Source organism: Mobula birostris, chromosome 7 (genome assembly GCF_030028105.1).
Source record: "Mobula birostris isolate sMobBir1 chromosome 7, sMobBir1.hap1, whole genome shotgun sequence".
Lineage (NCBI taxonomy): Eukaryota > Metazoa > Chordata > Chondrichthyes > Myliobatiformes > Myliobatidae > Mobula > Mobula birostris.
In genome coordinates this window covers 20,322,158-20,346,686 of record NC_092376.1, presented here as the reverse complement: position 1 = coordinate 20,346,686, position 24,529 = coordinate 20,322,158, and the positions used below count along the sequence as shown (strand labels likewise).

Sequence of the window (24,529 nt, the reverse complement as noted above, 5' to 3'; positions counted from 1 at the left end):
AGGACCTCGCTCACTTCCACAGCCTCCAGGTACATCTTCCCACCTTTATCTCTAATTGGTCCTATCTTCACTCCTGTCATACCTCCATATCATCTCCTCTCAATCTTCTATGTTCCAAGGAATAAAATCCTAACCTATTTAATCTTTCCTTATAACTCAGGTCCTCCAGATTTGGCAACATCCTTGTAAATTTTCTCTGTACTCTTTCAGTCTTATTGACATATTTCCTGTAGGTAGGTGACCAGATCCAAGTTAGGCCTCAGCAATGTCTTATGCAACTTCAACACAACATCCGAACTCCTGTACTCAGTACTTTGGTTTATGAAGGCCAATGTGCCAAAAGCTTTCTTAACAACCTGATCTATCTATGACATCATTTTCAATGAATTATGGACCTGTATTCCCAGATCCCTTTGCTCTACCACACTTATCAGTGCCCTACCACACACTGTGTAAGACCTACCCTGGTTGGTCCTTGCAGAGTGCAAAACACTTGTCTGTATTAAGTTCCATCTTTCCAGTTGGTCCAAATCTGCGGTAAGGCATGGTAGCCTTCCTCGCTGTCCACTATACCCCCAATCTTGGTGTCACCTGCAAATTTGCTGATCCGGTTAACCACCCAGATCATTGACATAGATGACGAACAAAAATGAACCCAGCATCGATCCCTGCGGCACTCAATTAGTCACACGCTTCCACTCAGAGAGGCAAACATCTACTAACACTCTCTGGCTTCTCCTGCAAAGCTAATATCTAATCCAATTTACTACCTCATCTTGAATACCAAGCAACTGAACCTTCTTGAACAACGTCCCATCTGGGACCTTGTCAAATGCCTTGTTGAAGACCATGTAGACAATATCCACTGTCTTGCCTTCAGCAGCTTTCCTGGAAACATCCTCAAAAAACTCTATAGGTTTGTTTAGACATGACCTACCAAGCACAAAGCCATGCTGACTATCCTAATCAATCCCTGTCTTTCCAAATACTTATATATCCAGTCTCTTAGAATACCTTTCAATAATTTTCCCACTACTGATATCAGGCTCACCAGCCGAAAATTTCCTGGTTTATTCTTGGAGCCTTTCTTAAACAGTGGGACAACATTAGCGATCCTCCAATCCTCTGTTACCTCACCTATCGCTAAGTGTGATTTAACTATCTCTGCTAGGGACCTTGCAACTTCTGCACTTACCTCACACAGGGTCTGAGGGAATACCTTGTCAAGCCCTGGGGTTTTGTCTACTCTTGATTTGTTTCAAGACAGCAAACACCTCCTCCTCTGTAATTTGTATAGGGTCCATGACCTTGCTGCTGCTTTCCCTCACCTCTTTAGACTCTGTGTTAATTTCCCAAGTAAATACAGATGTAAAAAATCCATTTTATTTCTCCTCAATCTCTTTTGGCTCCACACATGGATTACCATTCTGATCTTCCAAAAGGCCAATTTTGTACCTTGCAATCCTTTTGTTCTTAACATATCTCTAGAAGCCCTAAGGATTCTCCTTCACCTTGTCTGCTAGGGCAATCTCATGCCTTCTTTTAACCCTCCTGATTTCTCTCTCAAGTGCTCTCTTGTGTTTCTTATACTCCTCTAGTTCTTCATTTGTTCAAAAGTCGGTTAGTCTCTGTTTTGAATATTGAATGCCTAAGGCCCCACAGAGCTCTGTGGGAGGGGATTCCAAAAATTCACCAAAAACAAAATTTTCCTCACTTCTGTTCTAAATGGGCTACCACTTATTTTGGGACAGTGACCAAACCACCTGTCCCCCACTCATTTTAAAATCCTTACCTAAGGGAAACATCCTTCTCGCACCTACCCTGTCTGGTTCTCTTAGAATTTTGTAGAGGTCATGAATTCAGATTCAGGTTCATTTATTTATCACATGTACATCAAAATATACAGTGAAACATGTAATCTGTGTTAACAACCGAAGCAAACTAAGGATGTACTGCGGGCAGCCTTCAAGTGCTGCCACACACTCTGGCACCAACATAGCATACTTGCGGGCTGCCGCCAGCACACCCTCGGATGCTTTGGTTGTTAATGCAACTAAAGCATTTCACTGTATGTTTTAACGTACACCTGATAAATAAACTTGAATCTTGAATCTTGAACCTTGAATCTCCTGTGTGGGTCTTTATTGAAAGCCTTCTGAAAATCCAAATATCCTTTAGTTCCTATTCACCTACTCACTAGATAAATTCTCAAAGAATAGCATTAGATTGGTCAGATATCCAGATTTCAAAAATCCATGTTGATTATGGACAATTTGATTCCTACTTTTCAACCATCTTGATATCACATTCTTGACTACTGATTCCAACCATTTTCTCTCAACTGATATCAGGCTAACAATCATCAGTCCCTACCTTTCTTAAATATTGGGGATCACACTTGCTAATTCTAATCTCCAGGAACTAGAATATACGGGACTAGAAATCTAAAATATGTTTGGAATTAAAATGAGCTCAGAACTAAACACAAAAAGCTGGGGATACTCAGGAAGTTAGGCAGCATCTGTGGAGAGAGAGAAAAAAAAGATTTAAGTTTCCATAAAACCAGGAAAGATTAGGTTACAGGAGCATATCTAATAAAGTGGCCACAGGAGTGGAACTCTGTGCTGTTGTAGCCCATCCATTTGTTTTGTGTTCAGAGATGCTCTTCTGCACACCACTGTAGTAAAATGTGGTTATCTGAGTTGCTGTTGCCTTCCTGTCAGCTCTAACCAGTCTGGCCATTTCCCTCTGACTACTCTAACCAACAAGGCAATTTTCCCACAACTGCCTCTCGCTGATAGATATTTTGAGGTTTTATTTTGCACCATTCTCTGTAAAATCTAGAGACCGTTGTGCGTGAAAATCCCAGAGATCAGCAATTTCTGAAATACTCAAACCACCCCATCTGGCACCAACAATCATTTCACGATCAAAGTCCTTTCCCGTTCTGATGTTTGGTCTGAGCAACAACTGAACACCTTGGCCATGTCTGCATACTTTTATGCATTGAGTTGCTGTCAGATGATTGGCTGATTAGATATTTGCTTTAATAAGCAGGTGTACAGGTAGCCACTGAGTGTATGTTTTGCGTTGGAGGAGGAGGAGAAGTGGAGAGAACAAAAATTGCAATAGGCTTGAGATCATGAGAGACACTAAGACAAATCATTTCTCCTTCAGGTAAAAGAATCCAGACAGTGAAACTGCCTGTTGACCAGACAACGTCTTGCTGCTTTGGGGGCAAGGATTACTCTGAACTCTATGTAACATCTGGTACAATTCAGATGGATGAAGCGTATCATAAGAGACAACCGCAAGCAGGTGGCATTTTTAAGGTAGGAAGGCAGACGAGAAATCAAGCCTAGAAATTTCTCCTTGCTTTCAGAGTGATGGGACTCCAGCTACATAATCAGCTGAGACACTTTGATGTAAATACTGCTCAGGCCACTTGGAGGTCCTCATGCGTAGAATTCCCTAAATGACTCAAGAACTCTATTTGACTCTAACAAAAAGCAAGATGATTTTATTTTATGAAAGAAGTTACTCCGAAGCCATGGGCAGCAGAACTGGCTGCTTTCCATCCTTGCAAACAGCACCCTGACTCTTCCCCTCCTTAATGTTACCCCATCTCCCTACCACTGCTCGGTGAGCTAACTACTGACCTCTGCAGTGGATCCAACAAATGGCAGAGCTGATTTTCAATGGGTAACTCTCCATCGTACACATACAGTTGGAAGTATCAAAGCAAGCCATCGAGCGTAAGGCCATAAGACCTAGAAGTGGGAACGGTACGGTAATATAGCAGTTAGTGTACAACAACCCAGGTTCAATTCCCACTGCTGGCTGTAAGGAGTTTATATGTTCTCCCTGTGACTGCATGAAATTCCTCTGGGTGTTCCACTTTCTTCCCACCTTCGAAAGATGTATGGGTTAATAGGATGATCGGTCACATGGGTGAAATTGGGCGGTGTGGGCTCATTTGGACAGAAAGGGCCAGTTATCGTGCTCCAAATAAAAATAAAATCAGCCCAGTTGGCCAATCGAGTCCGCTCCACCATCTACTCATGGTTGACTTATGTTCCCTCTCAACCCCATTCTCCTGCCTTCTCCCCCTAACCTTTGATGCTCTTACGAACCAAGAACCTATCAATCTGCACTTTAAATATACTCAATGAGCTGACCTCCACAGCTATCTGTGGCAATGAATTCCACAGATTCACCACCCTCTGGCCAAATAAATTCCTCCATATCTCTGTTCTAAAGAAGGATGTCCATGTATTCTGAACTTTTCCCTCTAGTCCTCGACTCACCCATTAATGGAAACATTCTCTCCATGTCCACTCTATCCAGGCCCTTTAATATTTGGTAGGTTTCAATGAGATCCACCCCCCCTCATCCTGAACTCTGTCCTGTACAAGTCCAGAGGTATCAAATGCTCCTCATGTCTTAACCCTTTCATTCCCTGGATCATTCCCAGAGCCTCTTCAATGTCAGCACATCCTTAGATATGGGGCCTAAAACTGCTCACATTACTCCAAATGCAGTCTGATCAATGACTTATAAACCCCAGCTAAGTTGTGCCTTGCTTTATGATTGTGGCCCAACAGCCAACGTTGTACAAGGCAAGCGTCTATAGGTTTTCACTGCATCTCAGTAAGTGAGACAATAATAAAACAATTACAAACTATAGTGATGGAAAGATCATTTTCTAAAAGACGTAAATAACAATCCTGCTGTTAATGAAGGGCTGTGATACCCAGCACTATGCCCGCCTGAAGTCAGAATCAGCTGCATAAGAATTAATTTATTTACCTGAAGTGCCACTGTAGTGTTGTGGTTAGTGTGACCGTATTACAGCTTGGGGCGTCCGAGATTAGAGTTCAATTCCAACACTGTCTGTAAGGAGTTTGCATGTTCTCCCCGTGACCGCGTGTGTTTCCTGCAGGTGGCTCTAGTTTCCTCCTACAATCCAGCGACGTATGGGTTAGTAAGTTAATCAGTCACTGCAAGTTGTCCCGTGATTATGCTCGGATTAAATAGGTGGGTTGCTGGGTGGTGCGGCTCGTTGGGCCTGTTCTGCACTGTACCTCAAAATAAAATAAAACCCAGTCTGCATCCTTTTCTGTTTCAGGTTACTGGGCTTGGAGTGAAGGGAATTGCACCATATTCATACGCAGGATAAAACATCTTGTCAGCCACCACCACCATCATATTTATGAAACCCACTTGATAAGCGACTTAAAGATACGCCATCAGTCAGCTCGATAAAAGTTGTGCTTTATAGATGCATGGATAAAATATTAGGCTCTTGAGCTGCCATATCTTTTCATTTTACCCAAATTGTAGTCAATGTCTAATGTCAATTCCAATATTTCTTAAATCTTGATGATTGTCTGCTCAAGATACACAGCTACAAAGCAATAAAAATGATTTCTTTAACTCTGCAGATTGTTGCTTTTTTAATGGAGTCTGTGGATGGAATGTTGGATTTCATTTTAGAGCAGGGAACTCAGATTCAGATTGAGATTTATTTATTGCATGTACAGTGCAATGTGTCAGTTGTGTTAACCATCAAGGGATGTGTTGGGGGCAGCCGGCAAGAGTCTCGCCACACACACTAGATGGACCGAAGGGCCTGTTTCTGTGCTGTAGTGCTGTGACTCTACATGTGTAAGCTTCAAAACTCTACATGTACAAAGAATTAAACTGAGAACTTATCAAGTGATGCTAAATAAGGTAAGTTCTTGTTAAAACACACGAAGTATTGCAAATTACATCAGCTACTCTAGAATGGGAGAGTCACTTGTTTCTGGAAATCTGGTTCAGTCAAAGATTTGACCCTGGATTCTGCCCCTTAGTGGGCTGAAAAACAATAATAAATTTCATATTAAGTTACTGTGTGCTTCACTCAGAATCAGATTTAATATCAGTGGCATATCTCATGAAATTTGTTGTTTTGCGGCAGCAGTACAGTAAAATACATAATAAACTATAAATTACAATAAGAAATATTTTGCAAAAGTATTAGAAACATACTGGCATCCCTAAGTCTTTGAAGTTACCAAATAACACTTAATACTACTGAGCTAATACAAGCTAAGTTCCCATTCGTGTTTTGACATGTTGGTCCATGACTGAGGCTACTCTCACGGTGGAGCAGCAACGCCTCATATTCATAGAAACATAGAAACATAGAAAATAGGTGCAGGAGTAGGACATTCGGCCCTTCGAGCCTGCACCGCCATTTATTATGATCATGGCTGATCATCCAACTCAGAACCCCGCCCCAGCCTTCCCTCCATACCCCCCGACCCCCGTAGCCACAAGGGCCATATCTAACTCCCTCTTAAATATAGCCAATGAACTGGCCTCAACTGTTTCCTGTGGCAGAGAATTCCACAGATTCACCACTCTCTGTGTGAAGAAGTTTTTCCTCATCTCGGTCCTAAAAGGCTTCCCCTCTATCCTCAAATTGTGGCCCCTCGTTCTGGATTTCCCTAACATCGGGAACAATCTTCCTGCATTTAGCCTGTCCAATCCCTTTAGGATCTTATACGTTTCAATCAGATCCCCCCTCAATCTTCTAAATTCCAACGAGTACAAGCCCAGTTCATCCAGTCTTTCTTCATATGAAAGTCCTGCCATCCCAGGAATCAATCTGGTGAACCTTCTTTGTACTCCCTCTATGGCAAGGATGTCTTTCCTCAGATTAGGGGACCAAAACTGCACACAATACTCCAGGTGTGGTCTCACCAAGGCCTTGTACAACTGCAGTAGTACCTCCCTACAACTGCAGTAGTACCTCCCATCTGGTTATCCTCCAAGCTCTTATACAGATCGATATGCCCTAACAGGGTGCTGATAGAGGCAGGCACATTGGGGGCATTTAAGAAACTCTTAGTCACATGGATGGTAGAAACATGGAGGCCTATTTGGGGTCTTAGAGTAGGTTAAAAGGTTAGCACAAAGCTGTGAGTTGAAAGGCCTGTACTGTGCTGTAATATTCTATATTAGAATACTCTATATTTGAACTACTGTGCAAATATTTGATCAAGGAATGGGAATTTATGGATCATCTTGAAGACAGAGTTTTGTTTTATTTGCAGACCATGTGGTGATACATAGAGCATAGAGAATTACAGCACAGTACAGTACAGGCCCTTGCTATTGCCCTAAGTCTATTGCACATCGTCAGAGCTCACTGATACGTCTATTCATCAACCATCGACCTCCTCTGAGCGTTGCCGATTTCCAGGCGTAGCTGGCCCTCGGCCCCTCGCTCCTCAGTTCACTCCGCCTGGTGGTCTTCCGACTCCCCCCATTCGCATCCTCTGTCTCCATCGCTTCCTGACCAAAGGCCACGGAAAACTCTCTTCCAGACTCACAAGAAAGAAAGAACAACATTTCTCCCATTGGATAACATACATCCCAAAGCCCCGTTATCTCTAGCCATAACCCAAACATTGCTGTTACAGAGAAATCACTACCTTTTAACAGTGGAACATTACATAGAAGCCATTACATTAGCCTTAGCAGTGAAACCTTACAACCTGTTACAAGTGTGAGAAACAAAACAAAAATCCAGTGGGTGGCAGTTCTGTGGGCAAAAACACCTCGTTAATGAGAGAAGTCAGAGGAGAATGGCCAGAGTGGTTCTAGCTGACAGTAACTCATATAACCATGCATGACAGTAGTGTGCAGAAGAACTTCTCCAAGTGCACAACAGGACGACCCTTCAAGTGGAGGGACCACAAGCAGCAGTACATTCACAAAATAGAGAAATACACTCAGTGGCCACTTTATTAGGTACCGTACCTCCTGTAACTAATAAAGTGGGCACTAATCGTATGTGGTGTGTGAGATCTTGGTGCGCCATGACTGCAACAGGAATACTGACGATGAACGGGCCAGTACCCAAGCAAGAGTCCATGTGGTCGCGAATATTTATTTTAAACAACATCGGGGTTAACGGCACCGAGGTAATCCCATTAATAATTGATCCACTTGCGGCTTCTCCTCTTCAACTGAAATCCGTCGACATCAATCCAGGACAGCGGGAAGAAAGAAGTTCCCCCCTACCAGGTATCCGCCGGGATTTACTCCTTCTTTTCCGTGGTGGCCGAGGCAGTGGCAGCGCCCTGCCCGAGTCTCCCGGTTCGGGTCAGGTGTCTGAGGGAAGGCATTGGGCAAGGGAAAACTCCATCCCTCGGCGCTGGGGGAACAAGGGAGAACTGACCGCCGACCGGGTCTGGCGGCGGCGAACGCAAGTCGCCGAGACGACAGGAGTGTTGAAGTCGAGACGATTGACGTCCCGTCGGCACTGCAAGTCGCCGAGCCTGTCTCCCACTGAGCGAATGTCATTAAACGTGGTGAGGTCGGTGCGAGTGTGTGAGGTTGTGTCAATGTAAATATATCTTAGTGTGAATGCCTCTCTCTCTGCCTGTCTCTCTCTCTCTCTCCCCCTCTCCCCCTCTCCCCGCCTCTCTCTCTCCCCCCCCCCAACTCTGAGTCGGTACAGTATACCCTTTGTGTGCTTGTAGTGGGGAGTGCATGTATTTGTGCATGTCCCACTGAGCGAATGTGTGTGTGTGTGTGTGTGTATTAGTCAGACAGGATCATGGAATCATATACATCATTTGGCCTGCCATCTCCATGCCAGCCATCAAGTATACATCTGTACTAATTCTATGTTCCAGCACTCAACCTGTATGTCTCTGGTGCTGATTTCAAGTGCTCTTCTAAGTATTTGGTATCAGTAATGGTTTATTATTGTCACATGTACCAAAACATTTCTTCCCCACCTTCTTACTCTGACCCCTCATATTTTTTCTTCAGTCCTGATGAAGGGTCTCAGCTTGAAATGTCGACTGTTGACTCTTTTCCATAGATGCTGCCTGGTCTGCTGAGTTCCTCCAGCGTTTTGTGTGTCTTGCTTGTGTATGGTTCATACAGATCAGATCATTACACAATGCATTGAGGTAGAACAAGGTAAAAAAAAATCTTAAACCTTATGAGACCACCTTTCTTTACTAATACCCTCAGGCAGTTCCAGATTTCAACCCTCTTTAGATGAACAGAATCTTCCTCAGATCCTCTCTAAACCCTACACTTACTGTAAGTGTCTGTCCTCTGATTATAGATATCCCCACTAAAAGGAGAATTCTCTTAATATCTACCATCATTGTAGCCCTCATATAACATTATATCTCAATCCAATCCTCATTCTCAGCTCTGAAGAAAACAATAGCAGATTATCCAGATTCACCTCATGGGTGAAATGCTCCATCCCAATGAAGAAAGAATGATGAAATGATTTGCGAGGTTGGTCGTAGCTAGAATCAACTCTTGCCTCAGCAAGGACCTGGGCCCACTGCAATTTGCCTATCACTACAATAGCTCTATGGAGATACAATCTCACTGGCTCTTCACATGACAGATAGATAGATATACTTTATTGATCCCGAGGGAAATTGGGTTTCATTACAGCCGCATCAACTAAGAATAGAGCATAAATATAGCAATACAAAAACCACAAACAATGAAACAACAGAATGCAAACTATGCCAGATGGAAATAAGTCCAGATGGAAGTAAGTCCAGGACCAGCCTATTGGCTCCGGGTGTCTGACCCTCCACGGGAGGAGCTGCAAAGTTCGATGGCCACAGGCAGGGACAACCTCCTGTGACGTTCGGTGGAATATGGCCGGGGTCCAACAGCAAAAAGTTCAATATCCGGTCTACAAACACGTTCCTCGATCGTAATATGACCCGGATTGCACCATCCGTTGTTAACCAGAACAGTAAGCACCTAACTCCTTTACGCTTACCGCTCTCAGTGCACTTCCACTCAGCCCGAATGGTCTGGAAGCCGTCCATGGAAAAGATTTGATCGGGTATGTCCTTGTGCAGCCCCGTTCCAGAGAAACACATAACACTGCACTCCCGAAATGTTCTCTGACGGCTGGCTAGCGCCGTGAACTCATCCATTTTATTACCCACTGAACTCCTCTTCTCCATAAGTCTCTGTTGACCCTAGATCATCTGGACAATACAAACACCTATGTCAGGATGCTGTTCATTGACTATAGCTCAGTGTTTAACACCATCATTCCCACAATCCTGATAGATAAGCTACAGTACCTAGGCATCTGTACCTCCCTCTGCAACTGGATCCTCAACTTCCTAACCAGAAGACCAAATCCTTGTGGATTGGTGATAATATCGCTGATGATCAACACTGGCGCACCTCAGGGGTGTGTGCTTAGCTCACTGCTCTACTGTCTCTATACCCATGACTGTGTGGCTAGGTATAGGTCAAATATCATGTATAAGTTTGCTTATTATACAACCATTGTTGGTAGAAGCTCAGATGGAGAAGAGAGGGCGTACAGGAGTGAAATATACCAGCTAGTTGAGTGGTGTCGCAGCAACAACCTTGCACTCAATGCCAGTAAGACGAAAGAGTGATTGTGGACTTCAGGAAGAGTAAGACAAGGGAACACAAACCAATCCTCATAGAGGGATTTGAAGTGAGCAATTTCAAGTTCCTGGTTGTCAGGATTTCTGGGGATCTAACCTGGTCCCAACATATCGATGCAGCTATAAAGAAGGCAAGACAGTGGCTATATTACATTAGGAGTTTGAAGAGATTTGGTTTGTCAACTTAAAACACTTGAAAACTTCCATAGATGTACCGTGAAGAGCATTCTGACAGGCTGCATCACTGTCTGGTATGGACAGGCCACTACACCGGACAGTAAGAAGCTACAGAAAGCTGTAAAATTAGTCAGCTCCATCTTGGGTACTAGCCTCCGTAGTACCCAAGACATCATCGGGGAGCGGTGTTTCAGAAAGACAACGCCCATTGTTAAGGAGCCCCATCACCCAGGACATGATGTCTTCTCATTGTTACTATCAGGAAGGAGATACAGAAGCCTGAAGGCAGACACTCGGCAACTCAGGAACAGCTTCTTCCCCTCTGCCATCCGATTTCTAAATGGACATTGAACCCATGAACACTACCTAACTTTTTAAAAATTATATATTAGTTCTGTTTTTGCACTATTTTAATCTATTCAGTATACATATATAGTTACTGTAATTGATATAATTATTTATTTTTTCTTTCTATATTATATTGTTCTGTTGCTGCCAGTGATATTAACCTGGACTCTGATTCTGATTCTGATCGGATAAGGCCTTGGCCATGGTGCTGTGCTTTATCTTTGGTGTTTAGTCTATGTTAGTGCATTAACAACTAAAACTTGCCTTTGTAATGTTTTGTCGGCAGTCTGTTGGGGTCCTGGATAATATAGGAGAGTTGAGGGGGGAAGGACTAAGGGAAGCAGGGACCAGACGGAAGGATATAAGTGGTGTGTTGTCTGATGGAGGGGTTGGAAGAAGCTCGAACGTAGAACAGTTCAGCAGAAATTCAGCCATGAAGTTGTGCTGGCCTGTATAAACCTACTCCATGATCAATTCAACCCTGCACAGCCCAGAACCCTCCGTTTTTCTTCCATCCCGGTGACTATTTAAGAGTCTTTTGATTTTAAATGGCATGGTTAAGAATATGTGTCTGTGTGTGTGTTTGTACATCTGTGCCTGTGTTCATTTATGTATATATGTTCTGTCCTTGTGCAGCAAAGCCTGATCTCCAATCATTTTAGGCTTCCTTGCCATCAGACTGAAATCTCATTCTGTAAGTCTATGTTTAAACTGATGAGCATTGGCCGTCTCTTTTTAGAAACATTCACGCGCAAGCAGCTGGAACTGTTAAAGAACAGACACAAAATGCTGGAGGAACTCAGCAGAGCAGGCAGCTTCTACAAACAGGAACCAACAGTTGACATTTCGGGCCAAGACCCTTCTTCAGGATTGGAAAGGAAGGGGAAAAATACCACAATAAAATGCTGGGGGGAGGGGAAGGATGACATCTAGAAAGTGATAGGTGAAGCCCGGTGCGTAGGAAAGGTCAAAGGCTGGAGAGGAAGGAACCTGATAGAAGGGGTGAGTGAACTACAGGAGAAAGGGAAGAAGGAGGGGATCTGGAGGAGGTGATAGGCAGGTGAGAAGAGGTAGGTACATATTTAATATTTAAGGAATATTGGAGTATTCTTGTGTATATATATTGGTTGATTGAGCATTCTTGCTCATTTAAATAATTCATTACGAGTTATATGTTTAAATATGTGAATTGCATATGTCATCATGTTACCACATGGTACATCTGCACCTTGCTTAAAGTAAACTCAAAGTTAGACCTGCATTTTGGACCCCCATATCTTCTTTGAATTAGTTTAATGCTTTGAAGCTACAAAAAAATAACATTGATATTTTTAAAACAAACCCAAGACGACTACTGATCTAATGAAGCGCAGCAAGATGTTCAAACTAAAAAAAAGCAGCGAGGAATGGTGTAAAAAATCAGCATAGCATATGCAAAGGTAGTTAAAAAGAGGCAGTAAACGGAATAGCAACACACATCAAAGTTGCTGGTGAACGCAGCAGGCCAGGCAGCATCTCTAGGAAGAGGTACAGTCGAGGTTTCAGGCCGAGACCCTTCGTCAGGACTAACTGAAGGAGGAGTGAGTAAGAGATTTGAAAGTGGGAGGGGGAGGGGGAGATCCAAAATGATAGGAGAAGACAGGAGGGGGAGGGATGGAGCCAAGAGCTGGACAGGTGATTGGCAAAGGGGATATGAGAGGATCATGGGACAGGAGGCCCAGGGTGAAGGAAAAGGGGGAGGGGGGGAAAAACCCAGACGATGGGCAAGGGGTATAGTCAGAGGGACAGAGGGCGAAAAAGGAGAGAGAGAGAAAGAATACGTGTACATAAATAAATAACGGATGGGGTACGAGGAGGGAGGTGGGGCATTAGCGGAAGTTAGAGAAGTCAATGTTCATGCCATCAGGTTGGAGGCTACCCAGACGGAATATAAGGTGTTGTTCCTCCAACCTGAGTGTGGCTTCATCTTTACAGTAGAGGAGGCCGTGGATAGACATATCAGAATGGGAATGGGATGTGGAATTAAAATGTGTGGCCACTGGGAGATCCTGCTTTCTCTGGCGGACAGAGCATAGGTGTTCAGCGAAACGATCTCCCAGTCTGTGTCGGGTCCCTTCAATATATAGAAGGCCACATCGGGAGCACCGGACGCAGTATATCACCCCAGACGACTCACAGGTGAAGTGTCGCCTCACCTGGAAGGACTGTCTGGGGCCCTGAATGGTGGTAAGGGAGGAAGTGTAAGGGCATGTGTAGCACTTGTTCCACTTACAAGGATAAGTGCCAGGAGGGAGATCGGTGGCAGGGGGAACGAATGGTCAGGGGTGGGGAGGGAAAGATGTGCTTAGTGGTGGGATCCCGTTGGAGTTGGCGGAAGTTACAGAGAATAATATGTTGGACCCGGAGGCTGGTGGGGTGGTAGGTGAGGACCAGAGGAACCCTATTCCTAGTGGGGTGACGGGAGGATAGAGTGAGAGCAGATGTGCGTGAAATGGGGGAGATGCGTTTGAGAGCAGAGTTGATGGTGGAGGAAGGGAAGCCCCTTTCTTTAAAAAAAGGAGGACATCTCCCTTGTCCTGGAATGCAAAGCCTCATCCTGAGAGCAGATGCGGCGGATATGGAGGAATTGTGAGAAGGGGATGGCATTTTTGCAAGAGACAGGGTGAGAAGAGGAATAGTCCAGACAGCTGTGAGAGTCAGTAGGCTTATAGTAGACATCAGTAGATAAGCTGTCTCCAGAGATAGAGACAGAAAGATCTAGAAAGCGGAGGGAGGTGTCGGAAATGGACCAGGTAGACTTGAGGGCAGGGTGAAAGTTGGAGGCAAAATTAATGAAGTCAACGAGCTCAGCATGCGTGCTGGAGGCAGCGCCAATGCAGTTGTCGATGTAGCGAATGAAAAGTGGGGGACAGATACTAGAGTAGGTTTGGAACATAGATTGTTCCACAAAGCCAACAAAAAGACAGGCATAGCTAGGACCCATACGGGTGCCCATAGCTACACCTTTAACGGAATAAACAGAATAATTCAGGGTTAATAAAGAGTAAGTACAGGGTGATAATAATCATTGAAAAAGATCAGAAATGGCTGGCTACATTGGAAAGATTGACATGTTTGATTATACAACAGATAATTTCATTTATATACTGAGGAAATTGAACAGTATTTTGAAGCAAATGAAATAGCCATTGAGGAATGAGTACCAATTTTGCCGAGTGCATTAGATTTAAAGCCATACAGTTTGCTTTGAAGTTTAACTGCTCCAACCAAACCAGCAGAAACGTGCTTTGCTGATATTGTCAAAGAAATGCAGGAACATTTAGAACCAAACCCATTGGTGATTGTAGAATGCTTTAGGTTTCACAAGCGGAATCTAAAAGAAGGGGAGTCCATTTCAGCACAGGTGGTTGAACTGAAGAGATTGTTTTAGTATTGTCAGTTGGATAATGGTCCTAATGATGCACTGAGATAGTTTAGTTTGTGGAATTTTACGAGAAAGCATTCAATAACAACTCCTAACTGAAGCACAACCTACATTAAAAAAAATACAGTTGAAATTGCTGTTTCAATGGAAACCACAGTCAGAGACGTGATTGAGCTGCAGTCAGGAATGAAAATGAGCGTGAACACAATTGCAATGACTAAACAGAAACCGGCCTGGCAGAACAAATTGTGTTACTGTTGTGGCAGGGGCTCACATACACCAGACCAATGCAGGTTTAAAGTCAAAACTTGCAGAAAATGCAACAAAGTAGGACATATACAAAGAGCACGTTGGGCAGATGAAAATAAATGGACTGCACAAAAGAGAAAAAGATAAAAAGTCAAGCTGCATTTTCAAAGAATGCACTAATCTGCATGCTGTGGATGAAAAATCTAATAATGATGAGAGTGACTGTGAGCCTTGAGAGTTACAATGTGAAACTCCAGTGTGTTCCTGGTAGGCAAACTGCAGGGGATCTAGAGCTGATCTGACCAGGGCTTGCAGGTGAGCCAGGACCAGCCTCTCTAGGGTCTTTACGACGTGTGAGGTCAGGGCCATTGAATGGTAGTCATATCTGAGAAAGCTGATATGTTAATCAGGCGGTTACTTGTGAAATGAGGCTCGGTTTTAAGCTGGAAGAGAGTTCAAGGAGTCTCAGGAAAGTTGCAAGCATTCGACTTTTGTGAGCATGAAGAACCAGAATCTATTCTGCATGCATTAGGGTGACTGCATGAACTTCAAGTGGGAAACAAAAGGCTGCTTGTCAAAGTAGATGCAAAGATCAAAGCCCAGCTAGATGAATGGAAGGTCAAAAAGTAGGGATATACAGAAACAGAGGGTTTGTCAGATGACATTGTGGATGAGGAAACCAAGAGGAGGGATCAGATTGTAAAGGGAGTGATAGAAGGATTAATAAGAGAATATTCCAGTGAACTACTAAATGTACCTTCCCAACATCAAGATGCACATTCTAGAAAGAGGAAAAAGGAAGGTGAGAACAAGAAAGACAAGGAGTTGAAAAGAAGGGAAGGGATAGAAAGAAAGAACTTGAGTGAGAAAGAGAAAGGTGTGAAAGAGAGAAGGAATGTGAGAAAGAAAAAGAGAGAGAAAGAAGCCGGAGCTGGGGGAGAAGCAAGTATCAAAGATGATCCAGAGAGAAAAGCTGAGAAAAGGACAAGAAACCTCACTCACCCCAAGGCCGAACTGACTCCACACCCTAAAGAAATACTTCCAATGACTCCATATTATTTATTAATTTTTTGTATTATTTACACGATTTGTCTTTTGCACATTGGTTGTTTTGTCAGTCTTTACTGTTTACAGCTGTTTGTATAATTTTTCCATAAATTCTATTGCATTGCTTTTTATTTCAAAGGTTTCAAAGGTACATTTAATGTCAGAGAAATGTATACTATTTACATCCTGAAATGCTTTTTCCTGTAAATGCCTGCAAGAAAATGACTCTCAAGGTGGTGACATGTACACTCAGTGGACATTTTATCAGGTACACCTGTACACCTGCTCGTTAATGTAAATATCTAATCAGCCAATTAGTTGGCAGCAACTCAATGCATAAAAGCATGCAGACATGATCAAACATCAGACCAAACATCAGAATAGGGAAGAGTTGTGATCTAAGTGACTTTGACAATGGAAAGGTTGTTGGTTCTAGATGGGGTGGTTTGAGTATCTCAGAAACTGCTGATCTCCTGGGATTTCCATGCACAACAGTCTCTAGAGTTTACAGAGAATGGTGTGAGAAACAAAAAAGCATCCAGTGGGAGGCAGTTCTGTGGGCAAAAATATCGTATTAATGAGAGAAGTCAGAGAAGAATGGTTAGACTGGTTCAAGCTGTCAGGACAGCTGCAGTAACTCAATTTACTAATCGTTGCAACAGTGGTGTGTAGCAGAGCATCTCTGAATGCACAGCACATCAAACTTAAAAGTAGATGGGTTACAGCAGAAGAAGACCACACTGGGTTCCATTCCTGTACCTAATACGTACTTGGCCACTGAAGGTAAATACGCTTTGATAATAAATTTACTTTGAACTTTGTAAAGTAGGGCACTGGATTTCACAACTCTGCAATCTGCAACCTCAAATAGTTCAGACAATCCAGAAAGTTAAAAATTTCATGGGTTAGTTTAATATCTAACAAGAATATCACCTTTCTCTTGGCTTGTGTTTGACAGTGATTGACCTTAATGGCAGTGCTGAGAGACTGCAGAGTAAGGGGTTGCTGAGTGATTATTCATTATTTAGGCATGACTGCCATTTTGGCTTAAGTAAATATTAAAGCAGTTTAATGGCTGGAAACCAAGAAATCTTCTGGAATGTTTTATTTTCCATAATTTAATCAAGAGTGAATTTAAAAATAACTACTCCGTATTAATCAAATGTAATTAATCCAAGACATTTGCCCGAATCAGAAATAGAATCACTGACATATGGCGTGAAATTTGCTGATTTGCTGCAGCAGTACAGTGCAATATATTAAATAATAAGAAACATATATATATAGTGCAAAAAGAAAGCAAAAAAATAGTGAGGTTTGGTCATGGGTTAATTGTCTGTTTAGAAATCTGATGGCAAATGGGAAGAAGCTTTTCTTGAAGATGTTGAGTGTTTGTCTTCAGGCCTCTGTACCTCCTGTCTGATGGTAGCAATGAGAAGAGGGAATGTCCTGGGTGACAGATGCCCTTAATGATGGACGCTGCCTCTTTGAGGCATCGCCTTTTGAAGATGTCCTCAATGCTGGGGAGGCTGGTGCCCACGATGGAGCTGGCTGAGTTCACTAAAACTAGAGCGCAAAGTTTTAAGATCAGAGGGTAAAATTCAAAGGAGGCCTGGGGAACTGTTCACATGAGCTGCTAGAGGAAGTGGTAGAGGTGGGTGCCATTACAGCATTTAAAAGACATTTGGACAAGTACATGGATAGGAAAGATTCAGAGCAGGGGTCCCCAACATTTTTATGCAATGGACCAATACCAATAAGTAAGGGGTCCATGGACTCCAGGTTGGGAACCACTGGCTTAGAGGGATTTTGACCAAAATCAGCTAAATTAGACTATCTCATATCGTGCTGGTTCTTTGACCATCATCCCGCCAGCATTATCAGCAATGTTCCCTCTAATTTTTTTTTACATTTGCATGGACCAACCATTGCTCTGAGTTGGAAATGTTTACACAGCCTGAAAACTGTGCGGCATGTTAAATGCTGGTTTTTGTAATACGCATACTATGAATATTTAGAATGAAAATTGAAAAATCACATACTTCTGATTTTATTTATTAATTGAAGGGTAAAACAAAATACAATACAACAAAGAAAATCTTTCACATTTTGTAAACCTTTTCTCATCTGTCTTTATTCCAGCTGTGCGACAACAAAAGCTGTGTTTGCGGGAGCATTTCAGTTACTGCACGGGCACACACCGGTGCAGGTTAGAGGGATCAATGATTATCAACATGCTGTGATTTACTTAGCATATATATACACACATAAAATGACTTTCATCTATATGCCCCTTCAAATCTTCGCAAAGTATGAGGGGTGATTGATAAGTTTGTGGCCTAAGGTAGAAGGAGTCGATTTTAGAAAACCTAGCACATTTATTTTTCAACATGTACACACTTAGTCCAGCGGTCGTGGAGCATACGGATCCCTTCTTTGTAGAAGTGGTCCACAGCAGGAGTGATTGATAAGTTCGTGGCCTAAGGTAGAAGGAGATGGGTTATTAACTTCAAACTTTCTGCATTATCACTCAAAGAGTTGAACTGCACGTGCATGTAACGAGAGCGTCTTGGATCTCCAGGTGGTCCACAGTAGGGGTGATTAATAAGTTTGTGGCCTAAGGTAGAAGGAGATGAGTTATATATCCTCTTTATACCTGTCCACAGATATATATATATATATATATATAGTGCCTCTGACTTTTGCACAGTACTGTATTTGTCAACATGGAGCAGAGAGTGAGTTCGTATATATGCCGGGAGCAAGCAAAGGATGTTGGGTATGGCGAAGGTGGAGCTCTGCAGGAGGGTGTGGGAGAGTGCAGCACAGGGGTGGGGAAGTGATGCAGGTGCGGACACACCCGGCCCTGAGACAGCTGGCAAGGACATCTGATTCATTACATAATGTCTGTCTGGAGCTTCCCACTCCTTCCTCTCTCCCTGCCTCCTTCCAAGTCTCAGTCAACAATAGAGATCTATATCAGAATCAGGTTTATCATCTCTCATATATGTCATGAAATTTGTTTTTTTTTGTAGCAGCTGTAATACAAAATATTACTACAGTACTGTGCATCCTAGCTATAGGTTTGTGCCCAAGACTTTTGAACAGTACTATATATCTACATCGGCCACTCCTCTCCACAACCCCTCAGCACCCTTCATCCCCCATACACTGCAACTTTATCTGTACATTATGGTTTATAGGATTGCCCTAATCATTTATTGTGCTTTTTGTGCTTATTGTGTTTTTTTAATGCTGCATCAGATCCGGAGTAACAATCACTCCGTTCTCCTTTACACTCGTGTACTTGGGCACTGCAATGAACTGTCTTGAATTTTGAATTTTGAACACAAGATTCTGCGATGCTGGAAATCCAGAGATAGGCACACACACACAAAATGCTGGAGAAACTCAGTAGGTCAGACAGCATCTGTGGAGACGTATAAAGATCCGATGTGTTTGGCCATGTCACTTCATCAGGACTAGAAAGGAAGAGGGAAGAAGGCAGAATAAGAGATTCTGCTTCCAACATTGTGTGTGTTACTCTTGAATCTAGATTTCCTGCATTTGCCCCATTTCCCTCTAAACCCATCTTATCAGTGTGCTGATTAAAATTTCACTGTGGAATCTGATTGTACTTATCAAAATGCCCATTAACACACAGGGGATAAATAGGGTTGACTGGGAAGTCAGAGAACCAATTATCTGATCAGTGAGTCTTGGAAAAATCAGCCATAAGAACCCTACTCAGACATCCCACCCTGCAAAAACACATTTCAGGGAGGTAGCACCATCAATTTACGGGAGACTCCTGGAACTTCCGGGAGGGGTGGGATGTCTGCAATAGGGTAGCTCCTGAGCAGCCAGCCAGCTAGTTTAAATAACGTTAGCTATGATAATGAACGAATGACACCTGTTAAACTCACCTCAACATGTCTTTTACAGTCTTAACCCACTATGGGCAATAGAAAAGTCACTGTTGTAAACAGTGTAGTGAGCAAAACTGTCATTATTTTGACCCCTATTAGGCAGTGGTACACTTTAGTGTAGTCTGGGGTGATGTACGTTTTATATTTTCTTTTTTTGGAACACTCTGCCATGGCGTGCTCTTGCTCTCTTGCTCGCGCTCTCTCTCTCGTGGTCGCTCGCGCGCTCTCTCTCTCTCGCTTGCTTTCTCTCTCTCTCTCTTGTGGTCGCTCGCTCTCTCACGCTCTCGCTTTCTCTCGTGCAATCTCTCTCTCGTGGTCGCTCTCGCGCTCTCTCTTGCTTTCTCTCGCTTGCTCTCAAAAAATTGATTTCCGTGATATTGTACAGAATTTGCGGGCATCAGGGAGCCACTATTAATATGCGGGAGACTCCTGGAACTTCCGGGAGAGATGGAATGTCTGCCTACTCATAGTGTCACCTAGCAATGCAATAAGAATGTAGGCCCAATGGCCTAACAGTTTTTATTTTGTTTACCCTTCACTCTAATGCAGGAGTTTCCAATTTGGTGTCCACAGATCCCTTGCTTAATGGTATTTGACCATGGCAGAAAAAAGGTTGGGAACTCCTGAGGAACAATCTGCTCCTGGACTCTTGGTATCTCACTCTTCAAGGCTTCCCACTTGCTATTATTGCTTCCCCTTTACAAGAAACATCATCCCCCACCATCCAAGCCACTCTCTCTTCTTACTGCTGCCATCAGGGGGGAGGAGCAGAACCCTTGGGTCTCACACCACCAGGATCGGGAACAGCCATGACCAATCAAGCATCAGGCTCCTGAACCAGCATGGACAACTTCACTCACCTCAACACTGAATGTTTCCACAAGCTACGGACTCACTTTCAAGAACTCTACAACTCTTGTACTCAGTATTACTTAATTACTTATTTATGATGATTATTATTATTCGCTTTTTTTATCATAATTCCACAGTTTGTCTTCTTTTGCACATTGGTTGTTTGTCAGTCTTTGTGTGTAGTTTTTCACTGATTCTATTGTGTTTCTTTGTATCTGTTGTGAATACCTGCAAGAAAACCAATCTCAGAGTTGTATATGCTGAAATATTTGATAATAAATTTACTTTGGAATTTGAATTTTTCAAGCAAGCTTGCCCAATCGAACTCTACCAGCTCCTACATAATTCCCTGGAAATTAGCCCCGCTGCAGTTTGGTACCCTAATCGGTGGTTCTGTCCTACCCTGCTGCATCACTGTCTTAAAGCTGAAAGAATTATGGTCACTAGAGCCAAAGTGACCACTTCACCTACCTGATCAAGCCAACACATGTTCCCAGAGAGAATGGTAATGACTGATTTTATTTTTCAGATCATGGCATCTGTTAAAATTGAATGTGTCGTGAGTGGGCGGTATTCAGTTGCAGAAAGCCCAGTCTGGGAAGAGAAGGACGGCACTCTTCTCTATACAGATATCACCGAACAGAACGTGTACAGGTGGAATCCAGTTGATAACCAAGTTAAAAAAGTCCATGTTGGTAAGAAAATTGTGTCTCAATTTACTTCTGAATTGAATAAGGGCAGAAGGAACTATTTGCCAGCCATCACACCCCTCATGCTTCCTAAACCATAACGGGTCTTTATCTTGTCCCACCATTCTGTGTTGAGATACCATAAGCCACACTTTTCATAATGTTTTTCCTCCTTGCTTCTCGACTCAGCAACCTTTTTGATGATCGATATTGCTCTCGTTTTTACCGGACCCTTGAGACAGATTGCGTGAGGGGACTTTGGTGAGAACACTATCGGGTTGAGCAAGGTGCTGGAGGATTTTGGCACCTGGTGAACACAATGTGTTGGGAAATTACTGTCACATGTGAGTTGGCTGGAGGGGTGGAGATACGTCTCTGCCAAAGGAGCTGTAGGGCACTCTTTCCCTCTGCTAGCTGCAGGTCACCCTTGGGCAGGGTTAAGCACCTGATTAGCCCCTCCCCCCAACTCCAGTCAGGGTCACATAAAGCCAGGGTGTATGGTGGATGGTCGTATGAGCAGCTGGTGTATATCACAAGCCCTGGTTATGCCACCACTGATGCCAGGCAGACAATCTCCGAGAAGTATTGATAACGGCTGGGGTCAGCCATCTTGTAACAGCAAACCACTTCTGTAGAAAAATTTTCCAAGAACAGTCATGGTCATGAGACTGTGATCACCCACGTCATATGATATGGTGCGTAATGATGATGTCGACTGGGGGGTAGAAGATGTGAGGTGCTATTACAGCCAAATTAAAGGTCAAACTTGTGATCGCTGAATCCTTTGTTGAAGCCTGAAGTTCAGACCTGTGATCAGTGAGGCCTGGGGTTGATACCCACAGGTCGGCAAAGTCCAGAGGGCAAAACTGGAGGTGGGAGGTCAGAGCTTGGCAAGCTGGGAGGTAAAATGCCCGAAGGTCAAAGACCAAAGGTGCGAGTCTGGAGGTAGAGGTCCAAGGGTTGCAGCCCCTGGGTTGGCTTGTCCGGAGCTCGAAGGCCTGATATCTGTGAGTCTGAGAATCTGGAGCTAGGGACTAGATGCCTGGAGGTGACCTGTCACGGGGTCGGGGGCCTATATGTGTGGGTGGGAAGAGGGCTCGTTACCTTGTTGTTCTCTTGTTTGTTTCGTTGTTGCTGCTGCTTGTGTTGGCACTGGAATGTGTGTGGTGACACCTACGGGCTCCCCCCAGCACATCTTTAGGCATGCTGGTTGTTAACCGCAAATGATGCATTTCACTGCACTTTTCAGTGTACATACGATAAATAAATCTGAATCTGAATAATTACGATATTATGGCAAAACTAAGCTGTCCATTTTAACCAAATAACCCACTTTCCTCAGTTAAATGACTTTGGTGAGAAGGTGTGTAAGTTTCCACATACGTGTTGCTAAACATGCAAGTCCACCCCACCATCTCTTCTGGAAGGGGTTTGCAATATTAAGCACACCATACACATGAAAGTTGTAGCTCGTGTGAGTTGGATAGATGAAGACTATATTTATCTTCCTTGTAGATAAAGGTTATGACTGGAATGCGCTGCAGAAAAATGTTCTAAAACGTAATCTTTTTTTTTGTTACTGTGTTTTCAGATGCACCTGTTGGTTCTGTTGTTCCTCGAAATTCTGGGGGTTATGTCCTGGCTCTTGGAAAAAAGTTTGCATTTTTGGATTGGGAGAAACAGGTGGTTACTGACATAACTGAGGTCGACAGTGACAAATCAAACAGCAGATTCAACGATGGCAAGGTTGACCCTGCTGGGCGCTTTCTTGCAGGTTTGAGCTTTAGACTTATCTTGCTAGTGCCACCTTATTCCACCATGTCTCAATTCATCAGCTACTGAATCCCACCTCCACCCAACTCCCCACCCATGCCTTTGTTACCTCTATACTTGATTATTCCAATTCTCTCTTCAGTGGCCTCTCACTCTCTGCCTTCTTCAAGTTGAACTCCTCCAGAAGTCTGCTGCCCTTGTTCTATCTTCCTGACCTATCACCAGTCTGACATGGTTTGACTTTTGCAATCTGACATGGTCACAGAGAGTTGAACAGCACAGGTTTAGTGTCTTGGGCCCAGTTTGTCTCCATTAACCTTTTCTCCTTGGAGCGACGGAGGATGAGAGGTGACCTGATAGAGGAGTACAAGATAATGAGAGGCATTGATCTTGTGGATAGTCGGAGGCTTTTTCCCAGGTCTGAAATGGCTAGCACGAGAGGGCACGGTTTTAAGGTGCTTGGAAGTAGGTACAGAGGAGATGTCAGGGGTAAGTTTTTTACGCAGAGAGTGGTGAGTGCGTGGAATGGGCTGCCGGCGGCAGTGGTGGAGGCGGAAACGATAGGGTCTTTTAAGAGACTCCTGGATAGGTACATGGAGCTTAGAAAAATAGAGGGCTATGGGTAAAGCCTAGGTAGTTCTAAGGTAAGGACGTGTTCAGCACAGCTTTGTGCGCCGAAGGGCCTGTATTGTGCTGTAGGTTTTCTATGTTTCTAACCAAGTTATCTAGTCTGATTTGCCTGCATTTGGCCCTTATCCTTCTCAACCTTTCCTCTCCATGTACCTGTATAGATGTCTTTTAAACAGTATAATTCTACTTGCCCCTACTCTGGAAAGAGAGGATTTAAAAAGGAAGAGAGAAAAAGAAATAGGGATAGAGAGTTACAGGAGCATTGAAAGAAATGAGAGAAGAAAGAGAGAGTGAGAGAAGCGAGTGTGGGAGTGTATACTTTAGTGAATGCTGTGAGTTTTCATGTAAGTATGTTGCTAAGAAGGTATCTTGAGAGACAGCAACATTTATTCTGACCTTCAGTCATGGCGATCTGAGATTTTAAGCACTGGATTTTTTTTTAGGAAAGGTACAATTTTAATATTGGCATTTTATTTCAGGGACAATGGGACTGGAGGTTCGTGCAGTTGAATTTGAAAGGCACCAGGGATCTCTTTATGCCTTGCAGACAGATCATTCGGTGGTCAAACACTTTAACCAGGTGGATGTTTCCAATGGTCTCGCGTGGTCATTGGATCACAAGATCTTCTATTACATAGACAGCTTGTGTTTTTCTGTGGATGCATTTGATTATGATCTGCAGTCAGGAAAGATCTGTGAGTTTTGCACCTTTATTCATTTGCATGCCTAATTATTCTAACTTATTTATAAGATTCAGGATTGTTTAATGTCATTTCCAGTGCACAGGTGTAAAGGAGAACAAAATAATTGCTACTCAGGATCCAATACAGAACAAAAATAAACACAATGAGATGAAGAATGCAATACAGTAATTAAAAAAAAAACACTATAAATAAATGAATATTGATTGATTGACTGAGATACGATGCGGAGTCG

General features: G+C 43.3%; 2 protein-coding genes across 2 annotated transcripts in view; both read left to right on the top strand.

The window, feature by feature from the left end:
- Window positions 1-5,436, top strand: part of LOC140200669 (regucalcin-like) — a 29,103-nt gene extending 23,667 nt beyond the window's left edge. The window contains exons 6-7 of the mRNA XM_072264236.1: window positions 3,178-3,332; window positions 5,129-5,436. Coding sequence (XP_072120337.1) covers window positions 3,178-3,332; window positions 5,129-5,179 — 206 coding nt within the window. The 3' untranslated portion in view covers window positions 5,180-5,436. The remainder of the gene's footprint in view (window positions 1-3,177; window positions 3,333-5,128) is intronic.
- A 2,573-nt stretch (window positions 5,437-8,009) lies between these two features.
- The window catches only part of LOC140200042 (regucalcin-like), a 28,231-nt gene continuing 11,711 nt past the window's right edge, over window positions 8,010-24,529 (top strand). Inside the window, exons 1-4 of the mRNA XM_072262706.1 lie at window positions 8,010-8,079; window positions 21,031-21,196; window positions 22,782-22,964; window positions 24,073-24,288. Coding sequence (XP_072118807.1) covers window positions 21,034-21,196; window positions 22,782-22,964; window positions 24,073-24,288 — 562 coding nt within the window. The 5' untranslated portion in view covers window positions 8,010-8,079; window positions 21,031-21,033. The remainder of the gene's footprint in view (window positions 8,080-21,030; window positions 21,197-22,781; window positions 22,965-24,072; window positions 24,289-24,529) is intronic.